The sequence below is a fragment of the Saccopteryx leptura genome, chromosome X (assembly GCF_036850995.1).
Source record: "Saccopteryx leptura isolate mSacLep1 chromosome X, mSacLep1_pri_phased_curated, whole genome shotgun sequence".
NCBI lineage: Eukaryota > Metazoa > Chordata > Mammalia > Chiroptera > Emballonuridae > Saccopteryx > Saccopteryx leptura.
Genome location: NC_089516.1, coordinates 11,725,912 through 11,742,874, shown reverse-complemented (window position 1 = coordinate 11,742,874; position 16,963 = coordinate 11,725,912). Strand labels below are relative to the sequence as shown.

The 16,963-nt window shown below is 46.7% G+C and overlaps 1 protein-coding gene and 1 non-coding gene across 2 annotated transcripts in view; both read left to right on the top strand.

Moving 5' to 3' along the window:
- The first annotated feature begins 10,905 nt into the window (after positions 1-10,905).
- TRNAV-UAC (transfer RNA valine (anticodon UAC)) lies at positions 10,906-10,978 on the top strand. Its single transcript has one exon. It is a non-coding gene; the product is annotated as a tRNA-Val (tRNA).
- A 2,139-nt stretch (positions 10,979-13,117) lies between these two features.
- Positions 13,118-16,963, top strand: part of RS1 (retinoschisin 1) — a 31,916-nt gene continuing 28,070 nt past the window's right edge. The window contains exon 1 of the mRNA XM_066357394.1: positions 13,118-13,216. Within this exon, the coding sequence (XP_066213491.1) occupies positions 13,165-13,216 (52 nt within the window). The 5' untranslated portion in view covers positions 13,118-13,164. The remainder of the gene's footprint in view (positions 13,217-16,963) is intronic.

Sequence of the window (16,963 nt, the reverse complement as noted above, 5' to 3'; positions counted from 1 at the left end):
ACCTGGGACATCCACACGCTGGGCTGACACTCTACCACTGAGCCAGAGAGCCAGGGCCTGAGGTTAACTTTCAAACATGTTTCCATGACTACCCAGATTTCATTCAATTCATCTTCTCCCTTAAGAGTTCTTACCCTTCCGAGTTTATTGGTTCCTTACCCCTATCTACTCACTGGGCTGGCTGGGGAGTCTTTCAGCCTGGACTGCAGGGTCAGGACTCAGTCCATCCTCACCCTCAAAGGTGTTACTCGAGGGGGAGGACTCAGCTTCAGCTGGAGTCTACCAAAGGCAGATGATTATACCTGGCTCTTCAATAGGTTGCCATGGCAACCCCTGATGTCAGGTGCAATTATGATATCATCACCTGCCAACAGAAGGTGAATAACACAATAATTATAAAAATAATTATAAAAATCAATGTAAAATTGCAAAGAAGTATGTGTATTGTGAGAGTGAGTCGGGGGTCAAGCAAAAAGGCTTCTCTGAGGAAGGAACCTTTGAACTGACATCTGCAAGATGAACACAGATTCATTAGGTGAAGGTGTTGACAGGGGGTGGAGTCAGGTTTACATTTGAGTTAAGGCTCAGTGATGTGGAGTAGATAAATGGAGTCCATGATCTGGAGACTTTCAAAGCACAATCCAGGGCTTATCTAGGCCTTACTTTACTAAAGCTGAACTTAGTATTTTCACCAGTGTTCCAAAGAGTCCACGCTCTGATTCTCATTTCCATAAAACTCTCTAAAACTGTGCTTCTCAAACTTGAATGTGTTAAATCACCTGGCGATCTTGTTAGAACACAGATTCTTGGGCCTAGCCCCTTAGAGGATCGGATTCAGTAGGTCTGTGTTTCTATTAAGCTCTCAAGTGATGGTGAAGTATACTTTGAGTGGCACTGTTCTACAACACAGTGAGATTTTTGTTTAAATCTCTTTTTTCTTTTCAACCCACCCTGTCATGACTTTTAAAAAAATTATTTAGTGATCTTAGAGGGAAGAGAGAGAGAAAGGTAGGGTGGGGAGGAGCAGGAAGCATCAATTTGTAGCTGCTTCTCATATGTGCCTTGACCAGGCAAATCCGGGGTTTCAAACTGGCGACCACCTTTCCAGGTCAATGATTTATCTACTGTGCCACCACAGGTCAGGCATCAATCTACTCTTGCATGACACTTTTTTTTTTGTATTTTTCTGAAGTTGGAAACCAGGAAGCAGGAAGACAGACTCCTGCATGCGCCTGACCGAGATCCACCCAGCATGCCCACCAGGGGGCGATGTTCTACCCCTCTGGGGCGTTGCTCTGTTGTAACCAGAGCCATTCTAGTGCCTGAGGCAGAGGCCATGGAGCCATCCTCAGTGCCCGGGCCAACTTTGCTCCAATGGAGCCTTGGCTGCGGGAGGGGAAGAGACAGAGAGGAAGGAGAGGGGGAGGGGTGGAGAAGCAGATGGGTGCTTCTCCTGTGTGCTCTGGCCGGGAATCGAACCCAGGACTCCTGCATGCCAGGCCAACGCTCTACCACTGAGACAACCGGCCAGGGCGACACTTTTAAGTAACAGGAGCGTCAATAGAGAGACAGACTCCCGCATGCATCCTGACCAGGATCCACTGGGCAACCCTTGTCTGGGGCCAATGCTAGAATCAACCGAGCTATCCTCAGTGCCTGGGGCCCACTCAAACCAATTGAGCCACTGGCTGTGGGAGGAGGGGGGAGAAGGAAGGGAAGAGAAGCAGATGGTCGCTTCTCATGTGTGCCCTGACTGGGGGTTGAACCCAGGACGTCTGCATGCAGGGCCAATGCTCTATCCACTGAGCCAACTGGCCAGGGCCCTTTGATGACTTTAAAAGTCACACCATATTCTATAATGTTCTTGTGATTTCTTTGGTTAATTCAGTAGTATTACCAGAACACATGGATGTTGTGATATATAAATAAAACAATGTCATAAGCTAAAGATTTCAAATATTTGGAAAGATTGGGAGAAATAACAATTATAAGCAAAGTGAGGCTATCAGTAATGTAATAAAACTTCACTAACCTATCCCAGTGAGGCGGACTGTCATTCTTTCTTAGTGACAAGTCTGATTTACAGAGTACTGTATTTCCAAGGAAATGTAATACAAATTAACTTGATACAACTAAGGCCAGGGAATTTCTATATGTTTAATGACTATTTTACTTAAACAGGTAAATAAGAGCTATTTGTAATGAACACTTTCATATGAATGATGCTCTGGAGTTTATAGTGTGTGAGATAAAAATATCCTCCCTTAATAGGCCTGTTTCTTACTACTGAACCCAATTACTGCTGATCTGCCATGTTCCTGGCGGGGGTGTGGCTACGAGTAAAGGGCACTGAAAATGAGTTGGTGAGAGATCCAGGATTTCTCTGATTGCTTTTCCTGAGAAAATTTCAAAGTTAATATAGCGACTAAAGCAAAATATTGTCATTTAAAAAAATTAAATATGAAGTCTTCTGTGCATGGAAGAGGAGGAGGATTAGGACAGGGGACCAGGAGTAAGTCTTGACATTTCAAGGAAATGTCAGCTCTGCCATTAACAACCCAGGGAACTTGGGCAAATTACATACCTTCTCTGAGCCTCAGTTTTCTTATTTAAGAAATGAGGATAATATATAAATGGAATAATCTGTGTGGAAAATTCTTCATAAACTATAAAGCGCTAAGCAAAATATGAACTACCATTTCTAGGAGAGGCCTACACTTTCCAAGTGAATGTGACATCCTAGAGAAGAAACGAGGTCTGGCCTGTGGGTCGGGATGGGTCTGGGAGCAGAACACAGTGTGGATCTGGAGTCACCTGTCTGAGGTCGTACTCTAGCTCCATCGCTCTGCAGCAATGGATGGACTTGGGGAAATTACATCACCTGTCTGTACCTGTTTCTTAGAAAGCTAGGACAGTCATAGCACCTACCGCACTGGGTTGAAAGAAGAAATAAATGAGTTAATAAACACTGTGGCAGCCACTGATAGTTGCCTAACCAATGGCTAATTCTCCCTTTCTTTCTTACCAATAAAACCCTAATTTTGCTGTAGGTGGCAATGGTTCAGCGAACAGCACTTGATTTGCTAGGTTCCCTTGCAGTTAGGGCTGGGCTGCTGATGTGGCATAGACAGACCACTGGGATACAAGCAGAAATCTACTGGCTGAGGCTCCTAGAAAAACGATTTTCCTGATGATAAAAAAGACCAGACTCAGCTGGCATGAACCCTTTCCTCTTTGCCCTTCCCCCATCCTTCCCGGAACCAGGACACAATGCCTGGAGGAAGAGCAGCTCTTCTTCTTTTTTTTTTTTTTTTTGTATTTTTCTGAAGTTAGAAGCAAGGAGGCAGTCAGACAGACTCCCGCATGTGCCCAACTGGGATCCACCCAGCATGTCCACTAGGGGGCGATGCTCTTCCCATCTGGGGCACTGCTCCGTTGTGGCTGGAGCCATTCTAGCGCCTGAGGTGGAGGCCATGGAGCCATCCTCAGCGCCTGGGCTAACTTTGCTCCAATGGAGCCTTGGCTGCAGGAGAGGAAGAGAGAGACAGAGAGGAAGAAGGGGGAGGGATGGAGAAGCAGATGGGTGCTTCTCCTGTGTGCCCTGGCCAGGAATCAAACCCAGGACTTCTAAATGCTGGCCAATGCTCTACCGCTGAGCCAACTGGCCAGGGCCAAGAGCAGCCTCTTGAACATATTAGGAAGGGAGCCTCCAGCCAAGAATGATGTTGCAGAATGATGGGAGGAGCCTGAGACATGAATGACAATGTGAAGCTGCTTCTTTCCTGACTTCATATCACATGAGATAAAAACCAAACCTCTGTGTTAAGTCTCTGCCATTCCTTTTATTCTTTTTCTTAAAGAGAGAGAGAGGGACAGACAGGAAAGGAGAGAGATAAGAAGCATCAACTCATAGTTGAGATACCTTAGTGATCATTGATTGCTTCCTCATATGTGCCTGGACCGCGTGGGGGGTTCCAGACAGGCCAATGACCCCTTGCTCAAGCCAGTGACCTTGGGCTTCAAGCTAGAGACTTTTGGACTCAACCCAGCAACCATGGGGTCATGTCTATGATCCCACGCTCAAGCCAGTGCCTGTGCTCAAGTCGGATGAACCCACACTCAAGCTGGAGACTCAGGGTTTCGAACCTGGGTCCTCGGCTTCCCAGGCTGATGCTCTATCCACTGCACTATGGCCTGGTCAGGTGAAGTCCTGTTATTTCATTTAACATATTAAATGCAGCCAAACACATTTGCTAACCAATACACTTGTAAAACAGTTTGAGTGCCTGGCCTCACAGTTATTGAATAAATGTTAGCTATTAGTTTTATTATTTTCCCAGTCTTCTTGTCCCTAACCAGGTGGCTAGCAAATACTCCCCTTATTTTCTTGCAATAGTATCCCCAATTTCCTTTTTGAAATCAACCCTCTCCCTACTCTCAACCCTGTGGTTTGCATGAGATGGACTCCACTATGCCCCAGCTCTAAGTGTGGGCCCCAACTGGCTTAAGCCAATGAGCATGAGCCCACTTCCAAAGCCACAGTGACTGTCCAGGGATGGGCACCCAGCTCAGGCCTGAGGCAGTAAGCACTCCTCTGCCGGCAAATGGGTGAGTTCTGGTGAACATGTAGCCAAAGGCAGGCAATAAATACAAGTGAATCTCGGGACTGCTGGAGAGAACGCTGAGACACAAACTCACTCTTCTCCCCAAATATGGTGCTCTGAACACGGCTGTCACCATGATGAGAGCCAGGCTTGGGGGGGGTGCGATTGATCCAGGGAGAAGGGCAGACCGAGACAAAGGCAGGGAAGCGGAGCTGCAGCCGGCCAGCGTCAGTCTCTGGGTGAAACTTGACCTTTGGAACTTGCGAGTCAGATTCACTTGAGACTGGTTTTGCTAACTCGGTTTGGGCTGAATCCTCTGTCACTTGCAAGCACAGCTTCCTTCTGATACTGTTATGTGAAACAAAGAAGAATTTAACGTAAAGATTACATACCTAGAGGGGAACTTTGCAAACTGTTCTAGTGTGACTATTGAATCAAACCTACAGTCAAGTGCAATATAAATTCATACCTAAAACACCTCTCCAAAAGAAAAGAACAGCAATAAAATCTACAACTTGCAATTGTGTAAAATCATTCACATTTCCTTTCCAAAAGAAGAAAACCCAGCCAGCTGAAAGTGTTTTGTTTTTTCTAGATAGGTCCACGAGAACTCCTTTAAGAATAGCTGTGCATCTAGGTCTTAGTATAAACGCTGGACCCAGAGTCAGACACTGGAAACTTATGGCTAATACTGAAGTAATACTCACAGTTGTTATGACAGCCGGCTCCTCTACACAATGGACTACACTTCATTTTAACAAGATTTAGCAGAGGAAAGCTGCAGCCTACAGACAGCCTCTGAGTTAACCTGCTAATTAGTCTTGGTTTCATTATTACATATAGCCTTCAGACTATACCCTAATTGTACCCCAAGAACCACAAATACTTACAATCGCTAATAAAAATACCCTGTACGATTCTTGTTTTAACACATGCACCACTCTTGAAATCTTCTCATCGAGCCCAGAGGCAAGTCCCATTGTGTGCACAGTTGAATCCACTTGTAAACCTAAAGAGGACATTAAGTGTTAGGGAAGCAGAGGGAGGGGCCAATTTCCTTTCTGTCACTCATTGCCATTGGCTAGATGCTGCTATCAGACATTTTCTTTTAAGTGGTGTTCTGTAGAAGTGGGGAGTAGCCATATTGTTCTGCGCTCAGTTACATAGTCCCAGAAGAGTGACTTCAAAATCTAGAGGCGTCTCAAGAGTTATTAAGTAAGGGAGGGGGCGACAAAGTACTTGAAGCCGATCTCTTTCTCTCTTGAGTGGCTATCTCTATCAAATGTAAGCTCTCTGAACGTGTTGTGGGGGTCCGGGAGAATACGGACAGCTGGCAGGGAGAGGAGTACCACATGAAGCCCTCTTTACTAAGCGCCAGGTGTCCACATGCCCTTCCCTCCGCCTTCCCACTTCTGAGTCTCTTCCCTAAGACAGAGGGAACAGGATTTAATTAAAATCCAATAACATTCTAAGTTAGGAAAACTACATAAAACCAGTATCATCCATTAGCTTCTTGGAACAAATTAGTCCTTTGGGTTAATTAATGTTCTTCAAAGCTCTTCAGATGGGGCCCTATCACATATTGCTTTCTAAAACTCCCATACTACCCAAAACTGTGCTTCTAGAAACACTGAAGACGCATGATGATAAACTGTACTCAGGGGTGGGAGCCGTGCAGTCCCTCGGTAGCTGGCGGGCCGGTTACAGACACTGTCACATGGTATGTGTGTTACAAGCCATGGAGTCGCCTCCGACTCCTGCAGGCTTTCTACAGGAACGCAGACCATTGGCCTGGGCAGGTTCTCCAACCACGGCGCTGTTGACAAAGTAATTCCTTGCTGTGCAATAAAGGATGTCTCACCTGGTCTCTACCCTCTGGTTGCCAGTAGCAACCCAACCCCTCCCCCAATCATGGCGACTGAAGTATCTGCAGATACTGTCAATAGCCCTGAAGACTTTGTCCCCCCAGGGATATTTTCGGTTCTCACCACTGGGGTGGGAGGGGGGGTAGATGCTGTAGGATCCAGTGGAGTAGAGGCCAGGGATACTGGGAAACACAGGTCAGTTCCCCACTACCCAGAATTCCTCAGTCCCAAACGTCAAAAGGGTTGTGGTGGAGAAGCCCTGATCTAGAGGAAGAATCCAGGCCTAGATCTATGAGGATACAGATGTAGGTAGGTGGGCAGATGTGGGGGGTACATGTGGAAGCTCTCTTCTGATTGCTTCCATTTTTTCACCGAAATAGGAAGCAAGCTCATCAACTGTGAGGCTGGGAAAGGAAGCACACCTAGGAAGTTCAAGAAGTTAAGAAACTGTCCTTTAGGAAAGGTGGACAATGAATGGACATGGGGAATGGACCTGATTCTGGGCCACATTAAGGACTCACATGAGGTAAGCAGTCAAGAATTTAATATGAGCCCTAGCCAGTTGGCTCAATGGTAGAGCGTCTGCCTGGCACGTGGAAGTCCTGGGTTTGATTCCCGGTCAGGGCATACAGAAGTGACCATCTGCTTCTCTACCCCTCCCTTCCCTCCCTCTCCTCCTCCCCCCACAGCCAGTGCTAGATCGGTGTGAGCACATCAGCCCCAGGGGCTGAGGATGGCTCTGTGGAGCCTACACCTCAGGTGCTAAAAATAGCTCATTTGCGACCATGGCCCCAGATGGGCAGAGCATCAGCCCCAGATAAGGTTCCAGGTGGATCCCATTTGGGGCACATGCAGGAGTCTGTCTCTCTATCTTCCCTTCTTTCACTTGGAAAAGAAGAAAAAATAAAAATAAAAAGAATTTTATATGAAACTCATAGGCCCTGAATGTATGTATATTCTTCCTGGGAGTACATAGAGGGGTGGGGTAGGGAGAGAGTTGAATTTAGCACCTTGTGGTCTTGCCACAATCAACAAAAAGGTAAATGAGTGATAAAATGACTACAGAACTTGAGTAGGGTAAGAAGACAGAAGCATTTAAGCAACTATGAAAGGTAGGTAGGCAAAAAGCAACAACTGGCCATCCCTACAGACTTGTTTTAAATGTTTTGAACATGATGAGCCGCGAAAGGGGGAAAGTAAGGTGAGCTCTATCATAGTAAGGTAACTACTCACTTTACTTGGTAAATACTTGAGTACTCATTGAAAGACATGGTACAGTTGTTTCTAAGTGAAACCACGTCAAGTGAGCGTCCTTAATCAGCTCAGTGTTTGGGACTGTGGGCTCTTTGGTTGAGTCACTGTCCATCAGTGAAGCCGAGCCCTAGGGCGGCCACAATGAACATATGAGAAGTTAGAGGACTCAAAGACCTTGAAGTGACTTCTAGTCTTTATTTACTAATTTATGTATTTGTCTTCAAGTTGGTGAGATGCTTATGGGCATACCTGGGGGGCGACAGGCCTCACAAATCCCACTGAACAGACTGAGGCGCCGGGCAAAGCTGTGGCCATCTGAGGCACTATCCAAGACTGCTGGTTTCATGGTGAACGCCATCAACAGTTGTTTCTGTAGGTTCTTCTTCTTGCTTTTGAGGATTTCAGTTAAAAATTACTAAACATAAAAAAAAAAAAGTATCCCTTTGCTCACTGGCACACATACAAAATATTACAAGAGGCTATGGCACTCTTTTTTTTTTCTTTTTTTTGTATTTTTCTGAAGCTGGAAATGGGGAGGCAGTTAGGCTCCCGCATGCGCCCGACCGGGATCCACCCGGCATGCCCACCAGGGGGCGATGCTCTGCCCACCAGGGGGTCGCTCTGTCGAGACCAGAGCCACTCTACCGCCTGAGGCAGAGGCCATGGAGCCATCTTTGCTCCAATGCAGCCTCACTGCGGGAGGGGAAGAGAGAGACAGAGAGGAAGGAGAGGGGGAGGGGTGGAGAAGCAGATGGGCGCTTCTCCCGTGTGCCCTGGCTGGGAATCGAACCCGGGACTCCTGCACACCAGGCCGACGCTCTACCACTGAGCCAACCGGCCAGGGCCGAGGCTATGGCACTCTTACGGGAAAAACATGTAGCGTTTGCAGACATGGACCTCCCAAAATCACTCAGGCTTCAGAAGACTGAATATAAGCCCAGCCCTTCCACTTACCAACAGAAGGGTCTCAGGCAAGGCATCAATATCTTCGGCTTCCGCTTCTACGGCCGAAAATGGATAGTAATATTTACTGCGGTGACCTCATAGGAATGTATGTGAAAGTGCTTTGTAAACCATATTGCACTTCACTCATTACAGAGACTGTGAGTGCACCTTGAGGGTGGGCGAGGGAGGAACAAAAGTCTTCCTCCTTGTCAAAATGGAGACAAGCAAGACAAGTTTCTCACCAAAGGCAGAACCCCGTGTTGCACGCATCAGAGAGGCACTAGCTTCTTTTCTACGTGGAGTGTACGCGTGGGGACTTGACCCAAGCTTGCAGTTGGCGAACCCGGCCTCACAGCGAGGACAGACAGAAAGCTGGAGGGAGAGCAGAGCACTTCCTAGACACGCAAACCAAAAACACAGCTGGTGAGTAGAATTTTAGGCCCAAGTCTCGGCAGCCTTGTTTTGCATTTACAGGAGTTTGGAAACAGGTGGGATATATTTATTACTGAGCATCCGGAGTCATTATGGCTCATTGACCAGCACGAAACGGCGCTTTCATGCAGTCGTCCGCCAGCTCGTGGCTGTGCACTCACAGCCACCTCACGGTCTCCACCTAAGCACCAAGTCTCAGGAGTCCTCTCAAAACGTATCAACAAAAAGGCGTTCTGGAAGGGGCCCTACGAGGAGTATGACAGGGAGCTAACTAGGACACAGGAACCCGGTGCTAGAAAACCCAAGTACTAGCTGCAGGCCTACCTCTATCTCTGTGCAAAAACCCACATGGCGATCACCACCTCCATTTTTCCACCTGGAAAGTTGGGATCACATCTAGACCCAGAGGGGAAAGTGGGGGTGTCTTAACCAATCCATGCATTTCATAAAGGGGGACACTGAGTCTTGGGTGGTGAACTGGCTAGTTCAAGAATACACAGCTATTGAGTAGCGAAGAGAGGACTAGAATCCAAACCATGACCCCCAGATTAGTGTACCTTCCACTTCCTTCTTCCAGGGCCTTCCCAGGAAGACAGGAGCTTGCTGAAGGGGTTGCTTTCTTATAATCAGTATCATTTCTCCATCACTCCGCTAGCTTCAGAGGAAGAGGCCAGGAAAGGGCAGCTGCAACCCTCAGCCATGTCCCACCGGCGCTTCCAGATGCCCCCTCCGCCCATCCGCTGCCCCTCAGCCCTGGCCGGACGGCCCAGTTGGCCCAGTTGTTGGGGCCTCACCCTGTGACGTGGGGCGGGGGGGTCGATCCTGGTTCTGGGCGCGCAGGAGTCGACCGATGGATGCACGGGTGAAATGGAGCAACAGATCCCTGTTTCTCTCTCTCTTTCCCTTCCTCTCTCTAGATTCAATCAATAAATAAAAGTCAATAAAGATGCCCCCCACCCACTCCTGCAAAGGTTTCAAGTGGTTTGCAAGCCTGAGGACGGCGAGCGTCCTAGGACGGTGACCTAGGACGGTGACCGAGGCCCCTGCAGAGACACGGTGGGTGTGGCGGGCTGTGGCGCGGAGCAATGGCACCGACAGCGCTGACCGCGGAGGCACCAGCGCCGCATCGGGACCACAGGCCCGGGAAGCACGGCGCCAGGTTCCTGGTGGGTTCGGTGCTCGGAGGCCGACGTTTCGGAATTCTTGGGAACTTCCTAACAAAAGGCACCGTTCCCTTTCCCTCTGCGCCGAGTTCTGGAACAGCTGTGTCCGCCCTGCTCCTCCCGCCGCCCGAGCACACAGCAGCCCCGCGCCGCTCAGCCCTCCGGGAGGAGGCCGCGGCCCAGGCCGGGGAGCCGGGAGCCCACGCTGGGGCCCAGGGCCCGCTCCCGGCGGCGCTCTGCAGCCCCGGCGCAGAAGCGCCCGGACAGGGCCCGCCCGGTCTCGGCTGCGGCCGCGCTCCCTCCACGCCGCCAGGAGCGCCTGCGCGTGCCCGCGGGGACTGGGGACAGGTGCTAAAACGGGCTGTGCCCGGACACGGTCGCCGCCTCGCCACCGCCCCGCTGAGGGAAGTTTGGGGACAGGTGACTAGCCCGGGGGCGCTCTCGGCGACGGGAAGCCTGGCGCGCACTGACAGGGAGCAAGCCTTGCAAGCGCCGGAGCCGGGCCTGGCCGCGAACCCCGAATCTCAGGAGCGGGGCGGGGCCACGGGAGGTGGAGCTACGACGGAAGGGCGGGGTTTCAGCGGGATGCGCCTTCTGACGTGAAGCTATGACTAAGCGAACGTGATCACTTCCCCACGCGGAGGTTCCATAGTGTAGTGGTTATCACGTCTGCTTTACACGCAGAAGGTCCTGGGTTCGAGCCCCAGTGGAACCACGAGACAATTTCATTTTCAACATCTTTTGAGCCACGTCCGGGTGAAAAGGTTGAGAGCAAAAACAAAGTGGTTCGCTTTCTTCCTTTAAAAAATTTTGACTTTATTACTTAGAATTCTTTTATATCAGGAGCCTAATGACAGATACCAGTTCCTCCCATCCCGGCAGCCACCGCCCCAACCGAGAAACAGCAGAGGTGGGGACCTGGCAGTGGAGTAGATTACCAACCCTTCTGGGCCTGACCCCCACCTGTCCACCCACCAGAGGTACGGTGGGTGGGGGCGCCCTGGGGAAACGGGCGCTGGGAGGCAGCGAGACCATCCAGTGCAGCCCCTTCCCCGCAAGCCGGGATGGGCCAGTCCCCGGAAGCCTCCAAATAAAATACAGCACTATCACAGCTCTTTGACGGCTGGTCAATTATTAGAGTATTACTACTTATTCTTATTATTAAAGGTTTAATTTTTCATTAAACTTCACAGAACAGGCCTTGGCGATTCAGCTCAGTTGGTCAGAGCGTCACCCTGATACTACAAGGTTGTGGCTGGATCCCGGGACAGGGCACATACAGGAGGAATCCACCGATAGGTGTATGAACAAGTGGAACAACAAATTGATGTTTCTCTCTCTGAAATCAATAAATAAAAAATTTAAAAATAAAATAGAGAGTAGAAAATAGCCCTTTTCTTGTAAAAAATAACAAAACAGTCCTTTTCATTTTAATTCAACAATAGTTTGTTGAATAGACCTTCGTCTGTTAATATACAGTACAGAATAAATGTCAGGCTTGTAGGCAGCCAATAAACGTGGATGGAATAACGTTTCTCTAGTTCCTTTTTGTTCCTCTTTATTAGTTTAAATTTGAGGGGTTTTCATTATCTTTTCAATATTGTCTGTTTCTTCTTTGACAAGAAGAATGAAGGAAGAGTGTTGGGACTCTGGGCTGAGGTGGGATAGTGTAGCCAAGAACGAAAAAGCGAAGGGAAAATGCAGTCTTTTGCTCTGCATTTTTCCACATAGTTTTGTTGATTGTGTAAATTTGCATCCATTTCTAACTCGAGAATATGACACATGATTTTCCCTGTTATCACAATTGCTTCATTTACTTCTTGTGTATGTGTGACAGAGACAGAGAGACAGACAGGGACAAACAGACAGGAAGGGAGAGAGAAGAGAAGCATTAGTTCTTTGTTTGTGTACCTTAGTTGTTCATTGCTTTCTCATACGTGCCTTGACTGGGGGGGGGGTCAGCAGAGTGAGTAACCCCTTGCTCAAGCCAGTGAGTGACCTTGGGCTCAAGCTGATGAGCTTTGCTCAAACCAGATGAGCCTGCGCTCAGGCTGGCAACCTCAGGGTCTTGAACCTAGGTCCTCCGCGTGCCAGTCCATCTCTCTATCCACTGTGCCACCGCCTGGTCAGACTGCTTCATTTACTTTTAACTTTACTTTTTTTACCATCTTAATATATATATCTCCCATTTAAGTCTCAAACTAGCTCTGTAAAGCAGGCATTATTTTATAGATCAGAGAGTTAAAACACAGAGACCTTAAGTAACCTGCCCAAGGTCACATAGTAAGTGGTTAACGGGGATGTGCGCCCAGTCTGGTTTGGGCATCTGCTCTTGACCCTGCCTGTAGCACTGAACCCCTAACCTTGGCCATGTAGGTTATTTCCCATGTTTTATAAATAGCACAGCAATGTACACCTTTGTGTGTAACTGTTCCCCCTTCCAAATTTAGTCTTTTCCCGAATGAATAGGTGTGAACATGATGCCAAGTTGCTTTCTAAGCGGGGGATCCATGTCATTTTCACAGACGTCAAGAATGTTAGTGCTTTTGGGCAGAAAATTGCTCAAGGTCACCCACTAGAAGATGATGGCACAGAAAGAATTAAGACCTGGGTCTTCTGATTCTAGTTTCCATTTCCCTCCACTGCTTCCCTTACATTTAAAGGTAGATGAAAAGCAATCTTTTCCTTTGCTAAACTGACCTCAATTGACATTAGATTCTTCCCTAAGACTTCCTTGTCAAGGCAGGTAACTATGTGGGTTAACTTAGTAGGGCTCAGCCAAAGCCCTAAGAACTAAATGGCATAAGGTGCTTAATGAGGCTGGTGCTCACATTAAGCTCCTGCCCCTGGGGAAGCTGTGCACTTGGATAAGGTAGAGCTGCGGCCAAGGACGAGGGGAGGATGCCACGCAAGATAGAAGGCTTCTTGGTTTTACTTCTGTTCGGCTATGAAGGTATGTGCTGGCCCACCATCAGTGTTCACTGAATACTCAATACAATTGACTTAATAATGTAGCTGATTAACAGAAATACAACCTGAATGACTGAAATAGTCTTAATTAGCAAGGCATGTTAATTAATTAATATGTCTTATTAATATACAGCAGTTGTCTTTGTGTGGATACGGTTTTCTTTGTCTCACCACTGGCTTTCTGGTTGTGAGGAGCCTTCTGAAGTTCAAAAGATGCTTCAAATGGGTCATACAGAAGGGTCTCAGAAATTGTATAAAATAGCTATAAATTGCAACAATTAGTAGGAAAGTATGGCGCGTTCTTAAAATTGTTTAGGAGTCAAAGTTAGATTGTAGAGCTTAATCTTCTAAACCAGGACGCTACTGAGAGTAGAAGAGGTTGCTAATAATAACTCTGCTGGGACAACAGGTGTAAACCAGGGCCGTCCCAGACGAATCAGGATGTGAGGTCACTCTGGTTTAAATATGGATTAACAGAACATGCCAAGTACCACTGGGCTCTAATAGAAGAATAATCCAACTGACAGAAACCCCCAAAGACTCAATACACTTGATTATTTTTAAATGACTAAATATGGCCCCAGCAGGAGTGATATGCTTACATAGGAGACATTAAAGGCAAATCTCCAAAATGTAATCCAGTTAAACTTTAAAATTTCCAATCTTTGGAATAATATTCTTTCGTACCTCTTTCACCTCTCAAGGAGCCATCAGCTCAGAATTTCTTTTGAGGTTCATTCTGAACAAACTATCTTTTTTGTGGCCATTGATTATTTATGTGTGTAACAGAAAATAAATAAAGGAGGGCAAAGAGGAAGAGGCCTTCCCACCCTGTGAAACAGCTGGTAGACAGACATGACAAAACTCCCACAGGCAGGCTCGGAATTCCTGGTTTAAATCATTCTCCTCTCACTGCATTATTCCATACGTAGGTGGGACATAAAAGTGAGACTAAGAGACATTGATAAGAGTGTGGTGGTTACGGGGGGAAGGGGGAGAGGGAGAGGGAAGGGGAGGGGGAGGGGCACAAAGAAAACTAGATAGAAGGTGACAGAGGACAATCTGACTTTGGGTGATGGGTATGCAACATAATTGAACGACAAGATAACCTGGAGTTGTTATCTTTGAATATATGTATCCTGATTTATTGATGTCGCCCCATTAAAAATAAAATTATTAAAAAAAAAAAGAAAAAAAAATCATTCTCCTCTCACCCTCTCATATTTTACTGATGGAGTACTTACATGATTCCCCAATCTCATGGCTTCCGTTATTTAAGTCACATTTCTCAGTATTTGGAAATACTTGTAAAGATATAATCCCAACGTCATTTTGCAAACCCAAATATATTTCGAAGTGGAGATCATTCAGACTGATTGTCTATTTTTCCCCCTTGCAATTAGGAGTCAGCAACTCGTCCTAGGAACGCAATACTTTAAGATGCTTTTGTGGTCTTGTTGTTTTCCCTTCCCTTTCTGCACTTTCCTCAGCAAGAAAACTGAACAGCCTTTCAAGGCTTAGATCCCAGTGCCTCTGGTTCTCAGATATCCACAGGGCTCACCCTGAGATTTCTCTTTGTGACTGGCACTGAATTCATTCATTCATACATTCATTCGTTTGCCTGCTCATTCAAGAGCCCATCCCCCAGTACCTGCTATGGGCAATACTGTGTACGAACTTGACATGCAGTGTTTCGTTATTTTCACACCCTGCTCTGTGAACCCCAAATGCGAAGAAACCCTATAAAAGTTTACCGCCCCATTTTTAAATTAGACCTGCTCACTCGGGGAATAGCTGCAATAAAAAACATGCTGTCAGGAGGCACAGGACGGCATTCTTACCTGTTTTAGCGCTTACCAATCCTTGTGCGTGTCTGGGGAGCTCCAGAAATTTCCAAATAGAGAATCCCATCTGTCCAGGTGGAATGACATATGGACCAGCGGGGAGGCTTGAGAGGCTGAAATTCTCTTACCTACCTAACCAAGGCCCTCCACCCTCACACGGAGTGGAAGGGAAGAAGTCAGCAGAAAAAGGTCAGTCCTCTGCCCTGAACTACAGGGATGCTCCAGCAGACAGGGAAAAAACTCACAAGATACAATTACTGCACTGAATTAGTTTACAGCCCAGATGGAGCACTAAGGCGCAATGCACATGGAAAAGATAGTCTAGTGCACACTGGGAACCTGAAGATAAAGGTTCTTTGTCTAATTTACTCCTCACTGTTTCTATTCCATGGTGACGGTGGCTCTGTACTCCAGTGAAATAAGGTAAATGGATTGACTTTACTTATGCATTACATGCAGGTTCATTTGGGAACCAGAGTAAAACATTACTTACGTCTTGTAACTGAAGCAGGCTTCTATTTATCTTAGGCTGCACATTTTAGATTCAATGCCAACAAGGACTTTAGAAATATATTATTAAATTATATGAGTCCTTTACTTAGTCATGGTTATTATATAAAAACAAACAAACAAACACAAAATAACCAAGCTTCATCGTACAGGTGAGCCTCCTCGTTGCTGGGATGTCAACCATAAGGGACAATACATTTTTTTTTAAAGCAGCTTGCTTGAGATGTAATTTACATATCATTAAATTCACCCATTTCAAGTGTGCAGCTCAATGTTTTTTCTTAGTATATTTACAGAGTTTTGGAGCACACAGTCTAATTTTAGAACATTTTCATCACCCTACAAAGAATCCAGTAGACATTAAGCAGTCAGTCCCCGTTTCCCCCTCCTAACACCCCCCTCCAAACACTGATCCACTTCTGTCTCTATAGATTTGCCTATTCGGGACATTTCATTTAAAATGGCATCATAAAACATATGGTCTTTTGTCTGTCACATAGCATATGTTTTTGAGGTTCATCTGTGTCAAAGCAGGTACAGATAACAGATGTACCCATGAATATGTCTGTCACCTAAAATAGTAACACTTTCACAGCAGAAGAGATTTCCTTTTTTCTTCTTCACAGAGAGGGACATTATTTCAGCCTGCTGTTTCTTTCCCATGTCTTATTCTTGTTTCTCAAGTAGATTGGAAGCTGGTGAATTTAATGATATGTAGGTTAGTTTTATCATTCATAACTGTATGCTTTTCTCCTCGGCATCATGTGTTCCCATGGGAAGGAAAGCTCTGTATTTAGTGACACCCAATCAAAGAGACTAAAATAGTCTTTCCTCTGGGCGCCCAGCGCATACCTTTCCTCTTGTGCTTGGAAGGTACATTTCGAGAAATAGGTTTGCCTTGAATTTTCTTGCTATGGCAACAAAGATTTCCCCATGGAATGGCCCTTTGGCCAAAAGGGCAGAAAGATCCCATGTTGCATGATTCTGAAATTGATTAGTGACAGGCATTTCAGGTGCTCCGCTGGAAACTGGTCACCTAGGGAGGGATCTCAGAAACAGCCCCTGCAAGGAGAAAAATACAAAACCACGCAGTCTAAATATTTTACTTCTTCCCTTTAAAGGCTGGCCTGATTTCTTTTGTTCATTCCAACAACGGTATTTTCTGATGGTATAAGATGTTGTAGTCAAACATACTTTTGCTTTTGTTCGCCAGCTTTTTTGGTGATTAATCATTTGGGGGACAATAGCAGCCACGTTGCTGCTCCCTTGCTGACAGCTTTTCTGTAAAATGCTTGTTGTTGCCTCTCTCTCTGCTCATTTCCATAAGGATCTGGTGCCTCAGAACCCCAGGCTGCTTGCAGACAGACGCTTTCTGG